Raw genomic sequence first — 6,569 nt, forward strand, 5'->3', positions numbered from 1 at the left:
GGCACACAGCTCAGACACCCATGCATACCCCACAAGACATGCCACCAGAGGTCTCTTCACAGTCCCCAAGTCCAGAACAGACTACGGGAGGTGCACAGTACTACATAGAGCCATGACTACATGGAACTCTATTCCACATCAGGTAACTGATGCAAGCAGTAGAATCAGATTTAAAAACAGATAAATATACACCTTATGGAACAACGGGGACTGTGCATACACACACACACACACACACAATGACATATGCACTATACACACACGTACACATGGCTTTTGTATTGTAAATATATGGTACTGGTGGAGTATGGGACCAAGGGCACGCAGTGTGTTGTGAAATCCGTGAATGTTTTCAGCGTGTGCTGTGGGAATGCCCCGGGGGGGTTGTTGAGTTCTAGGGGGAAAGACAACATTATAATCTCTGTGCTTATTGGACCAAAATGTTGCCAATAGATCCAATAGTGATGCTTCTTTGTATGAAAAAGTACAAAAAATTTAGTGACTCGCTACTGGAAGTGTCTCTGGATAAGAGAGTGTGATAACTTGTCAGATCGCCAATGGAGACAACTACAAATAACATGTGTACAACGGTGGATTCCAATGCAGCAAAATGGCTGCTCACATTTAAGGAAGGTGTCCTTATGGAACTGTCCACGGCCCGGATCCACAGGGCCAGGGTGTCCACTCTCCACGGCCCGGATCGACGGGGCCAGGGTGTCCACTCTCCATGGCCCGGATCCACAGGGGCCAGAGTGTCCACTCTCCACGGCCAGGATCCACAGGGCCAGGGTGTCCACTCTCCACGGCCCGGATCGACGGGGCCAGGGTGTCCACTCTCCATGGCCCGGATCCACAGGGGCCAGAGTGTCCACTCTCCACGGCCAGGATCCACAGGGCCAGAGTGTCCACTCTCCACTGCCCGGATCGACGGGACCAGGGTGTCCACTCTCCAAGGCCAAGATCCACAGGACCAGGGTGTCCACTCTCCACGGCCAAGATCCACAGGGCCAGGGTGTCCACTCTCCACGGCCAGGATCCACAGGGCCAGGGTGTCCACTCTCCACGGCCAGGATCCACAGGGCCAGGGTGTCCACTCTGGAGCATTTATCCAACTGACCGATACATCCATGAATTTATATGTAACTATTTCTGATGTGTATATTGTGATGTATTGTTCAATAGATGTACTGTGTAATGTTTATTTACTTATTCTCAATAGATGTACTGTGTAATGTTTATTTACTTATTCTCAATAGATGCAACATATGCTATCAGATGTTCTTGGTGGGTGGTGTTGGTGGGGGCACACGTGTTTTATGAATCCTATAAATTATAATAATAAACATTTGATGTGTGGGGGGGGGGGGGGGGGGGGGAATAAAAAAGTACAAGGACCCCTGTTAAGATTCCTTTATTGTCCAATTGTACACAAAGTCCAATGGAGATTCAGCTTCAGCTTTATGTTCAGGCACCTGCTTAGCCAGCCTGTCAGCAACTGCAGTACAGTAGGACCCCTTCTCAAAGCACAGGAAGCAGCATGCAAACTCTAGACTTGACTGTCAGCTCTACTTGCCAATACTCATAGTTATTATGCTCTAGTATAGCAACAAGAGTGGATAGTGCAATGAATAAAATGCAATGCAATGACAGGATATAGCAATACTTATCAGTAGGTATCAGTTATGTTGCAGGTATTGAGCTGCCTTTGATACAATGAGTGATGGGCCCAACTGAAGAGATTATATCTGAGGAGAAAGATGGATCAGACACAGGTTCAACCCCGTCTACATGCTGGCTGGTTACCTACATACTACAGTATGAGGGATGGGGGTTTCCTGTTTATTCATCTCTCTCTCTCTCTCTGTCTCTCTCTCTCTCTATCTCTGTCTCTCTCTCTCTCTCTCTCACACACTCTCTCTCTCTCTGTCTCTCTCTCTCTCTCTCTCTCTCTCTCTCTCTGTTTCTTTAAAATGACAAAAGATACCAGGCAGACAGGAAGCTGTCAACTGAGGAGGGAGTTTTACTCTTCATTCATTCCTCTGTCTCTCTCTCTCTCTCTCTCTCTCTCTCTCCTTTCTCATACACACCTGCTGCAATGGTACCTTCAGTTCTGATAAATTCAATGTGTTAATTTTAGAAGTTTTTGTCACTAAGTGTTTACAGCCAAGCCACATGATTTCACTCACAACCACTTTTGCTGACATGAGTTTAGGAACGTGTATCTATTGCCTATGAAGGTAAATTACACTGCACATGCCCAAATTAACAAATGACTCCTGTTTAGAACAATGAATGCTGCCATGAACGAGATTATGCAGCATTACTGACAACCATGCATAACCCATGCAGACAACTCATTTAGACTTGTGTAGTAAGTAAATAGTGAAGAGCCTTGTCCAAGCCAGAACAGCTCACAGGCCAGGAGCATATCGGGCAGGGTAGCATAGTGGTTAGAGCGTTAGACAAGTAAATGAAAGGTTTTAAGTTCAAATCCCCGAGCTGGTAAAAAATCTGTTATTCTGTTCCTGAACAAGGCAAGTGTAAACTCGGAAGGAAGAACCATTTGGGTTCCACATTTTTTAAGAGGGCCATTTATTTATTTAACTAGGCAAGTCAGTTAAGAACAAATTCTTATTTTCAATGACGGCCTAGGAACAGTGGGTTAACTGTCTCTCTCTCTCTGTCTCTGTCTCTCTGTCTCTCTCTCTGTCTCTCTCTCTGTCTCTGTCTCTGTCTCTCTGTCTCTCTCGCTCTCTGTCTCTCTCTCTCTCTCTCTCTCTCTCTCTCTCTCTCTCACTCTCTCTCTCTCTCTCTGTCTCTCTCTCTCTGTCTCTCTCTCTCTCTCTCTCACTCTCTCTCTGAACCCACTGTTCCTAGGCCGTCATTGAAAATAAGAATTTGTTCTTAACTGACTTGCCTAGTTAAATAAATAAATGGCCCTCTTAAAAAAATGGGTTCCAAAAGGGTTCTTTGACTGTTCCCTTAGCAGCACCCCTTTTGGTTCCAGGTAGAACCCTCTGTAGAAAGGGTTCTACATGGAACCCAAATGGTTCTACCTGGAACCAAAAAGCGTTCTTCAAAGGGTTCTCCTATGGGGATAGCCGTAGGACCCTTTTAGGTCCTGCATAGCATCTTTTTTCCTGAGAGTGGATATTGTAAGGCAGCTTGATGTACCAGTACACCCCCTGGACAGGACACTAGTCTATCTCCTGTTTCTGTAGTGAGACAGCTTGATGTACCAGTACACCCCCTGGACAGGACACTAGTCTATTTCCTGTTTCTGTAGTGAGACAGCTTGATGTACCAGTACACCCCCTGGACAGGACACTAGTCTATCTCCTATTTCTGTAGAGACAGCTTGATGTACCAGTACACCCCCTGGACAGGACACTAGTCTATCTCCTGTTTCTGTAGTGAGACAGCTTGATGTACCAGTACACTCCCTGGACAGGACACTAGTCTATCTCCTGTTTCTGTAGTGAGACAGCTTGATGTACCAGTACACCTCCTGGACAGGACACTAGTCTATCTCCTGTTTCTGTAGTGAGACAGCTTGATGTACCAGGACACCCCCTGGACAGGACACTAGTCTATCTCCTGTTTCTGTAGTGAGACAGCTTGATGTACCAGTACACCCCCTGGACAGGACTCTAGTCTATCTCCTGTTTCTGTAGTGAGACAGCTTGATGTACCAGTACACCCCCTGGACAGGACACTAGTCTATCTCCTGTTTCTGTAGTGAGACAGCTTGTTGTACCAGGACACTCCCTGGACAGGACACTAGTCTATCTCCTGTTTCTGTAGTGAGGCAGCTTGATGTACAGTACACCCCCTGGACAGGACACTAGTCTATCTCCTGTTTCTGTAGTGAGACAGCTTGATGTACCAGTACACCCCCTGGACAGGACACTAGTCTATCTCCTGTTTCTGTAGTGAGACAGCTTGTTGTACCAGGACACTCCCTGGACAGGACTCTAGTCTATCTCCTGTTTCTGTAGTGAGACAGCTTGATGTACCAGTACACCCCCTGGACAGGACACTAGTCTATCTCCTGTTTCTGTAGTGAGACAGCTTGATGTACCAGTACACCCCCTGGACAGGACACTAGTCTATCTCCTGTTTCTGTAGTGAGACAGCTTGTTGTACCAGGACACTCCCTGGACAGGACACTAGTCTATCTCCTGTTTCTGTAGTGAGACAGCTTGATGTACCAGGACACCCCCTGGACAGGACACTAGTCTATCTCCTGTTTCTGTAGTGAGACAGCTTGTTGTACCAGGACACTCCCTGGACAGGACACTAGTCTATCTCCTGTTTCTGTAGTGAGACAGCTTGATGTACAGTACACCCCCTGGACAGGACACTAGTCTATCTCCTGTTTCTGTAGCATGAGGCAGCTTGATGTACCAGTACACCCCCTGGACAGGACACTAGTCTATCTCCTGTTTCTGTAGAGACAGCTTGATGTACCAGGACACCCCCTGGAGAGGACACTAGTCTATCTCCTGTTTCTGTAGTGAGACAGCTTGATGTACAGTACACCCCCTGGACAGGACACTAGTCTGTCTCCTGTTTCTGTAGTGAGACAGCTTGATGTACAGTACACCCCCTGGACAGGACACTAGTCTGTCTCCTGTTTCTGTAGTGAGACAGCTTGATGTACAGTACACCCCCTGGACAGGACACTAGTCTATCTCCTGTTTCTGTAGTGAGACAGCTTGATGTACAGTACACCCCCTGGACAGGACACTAGTCTATCTCCTGTTTCTGTAGTGAGACAGCTTGATGTACCAGTACACCCCCTGGACAGGACACTAGTCTATCTCCTGTTTCTGTAGTGAGACAGCTTGATGTACCAGGACACCCCCTGGACAGGACACTAGTCTATCTCCTGTTTCTGTAGTGAGACAGCTTGTTGTACCAGGACACTCCCTGGACAGGACACTAGTCTATCTCCTGTTTCTGTAGTGAGACAGCTTGATGTACAGTACACCCCCTGGACAGGACACTAGTCTATCTCCTGTTTCTGTAGCATGAGGCAGCTTGATGTACCAGTACACCCCCTGGACAGGACACTAGTCTATCTCCTGTTTCTGTAGAGACAGCTTGATGTACCAGGACACCCCCTGGACAGGACACTAGTCTATCTCCTGTTTCTGTAGTGAGACAGCTTGATGTACAGTACACCCCCTGGACAGGACACTAGTCTGTCTCCTGTTTCTGTAGTGAGACAGCTTGATGTACAGTACACCCCCTGGACAGGACACTAGTCTGTCTCCTGTTTCTGTAGTGAGACAGCTTGATGTACAGTACACCCCCTGGACAGGACACTAGTCTATCTCCTGTTTCTGTAGTGAGACAGCTTGATGTACAGTACACCCCCTGGACAGGACACTAGTCTGTCTCCTGTTTCTGTAGTGAGACAGCTTGATGCACCAGTACACCCCCTGGACAGGACACTAGTCTGTCTCCTGTTTCTGTAGTGAGACAGCTTGATGTACCAGTACACCCCCTGGACATGATGCTAGTTTGGCTTATATGGGGTCACAATGTCACCTAAACATTATATATCTTTTGAGGGCTGTTATATCATTGTAATGTACAGTATAATAACTTTCTCATCTCAGTGTATCAGTGACTCTTCCTGTATTTCCAATTTGGTGTGGTTTATTCATCTACTTCCTGGTACAGTCCTTTGGTGTGGTCTATTCATCTACTTCCTGGTCAGTCCTTTGGTGAGGTTTATTCACCTACTTCCTGGTACAGTCCTTTGGTGTGGTTTATTCATCTACTTCCTGTTACTGTACAGACCTTTGGGCTGCATTCCAAACACTTAACAGACACACACTATCCCCTCAGCCCTCAAATTAAGTGGACACTTCTGATGACGTTCTGTGACGTCAGACAAGTTTACACTTGCAGGGCAAGGGGTGAGGGGTGAAGGGTGAGGGGTGAAGGGGTGAAGGGGTGAGGGGCGAGGGGCGAGGGGCGAGGGGTGAGGGGGTGAGGGGTGAGGGGCGAGGGGCGAAGGGCGAGGGGCGAGGGGTGAGGGGTGAGGGGCGAGGGGCGAAGGGCGAGGGGCGAGGGGTGAGGGGTGAGGGGCGAGGGGCGAGGGGCGAGGGGTGAGAGGGTGAGGGGTGAGGGGCGAGTAGGTAAGGGCGAGGGGTGAGGGGCGAGGGGTGAGGGGGTAAGGGGCGAGGGGCGAGGGGCGAGGGGTGAGGGGCGAGGGGGTAAGGAAGGAGTGAATTATAAATGGATCGCCTTTGCCCGGAAATTCGTCACTCGTTCGTCCCGCGACGATTGTATTTTCAGCCTCTAACTTACACTTGTATGTTGACTCCATATTGACGTTGAGGTTTTAAGTTTTGGTTAACTTTTCTTAGCTGATGTACAATCATCGCGAATTGAATTATGGGGCGTTTCAGGCCCCCAGAAGTGAACATAATTGTACACTTGCACAACAAGAATAAAAAAACGAAGGCTGAGGAGCTTACATTGCAAACTTCCCTTGCTTGGCTAATGATTTGGATCGATGACAAATATAGCCGAGGGTGATTCGCCCAAGGGCA

The 6,569-nt window shown here is 48.1% G+C and overlaps 1 protein-coding gene across 1 annotated transcript; it reads right to left on the reverse strand.

Annotated features, from left to right (window-relative positions):
• Window positions 1-639: 639 nt before the first annotated feature.
• On the reverse strand, window positions 640-6,343 carry LOC118942988 (vegetative cell wall protein gp1-like). Its single transcript, XM_036958450.1, has 2 exons — window positions 5,915-6,343; window positions 640-915 (listed from the first exon to the last, which is right to left on the reverse strand). The coding sequence occupies exons 1-2, from the start codon at window positions 6,341-6,343 to the stop codon at window positions 640-642; spliced, it is 705 nt and encodes a 234-aa protein (XP_036814345.1).
• Window positions 6,344-6,569: the final 226 nt, after the last annotated feature.

This window comes from Oncorhynchus mykiss, chromosome 21 (genome assembly GCF_013265735.2).
Source record: "Oncorhynchus mykiss isolate Arlee chromosome 21, USDA_OmykA_1.1, whole genome shotgun sequence".
Lineage (NCBI taxonomy): Eukaryota > Metazoa > Chordata > Actinopteri > Salmoniformes > Salmonidae > Oncorhynchus > Oncorhynchus mykiss.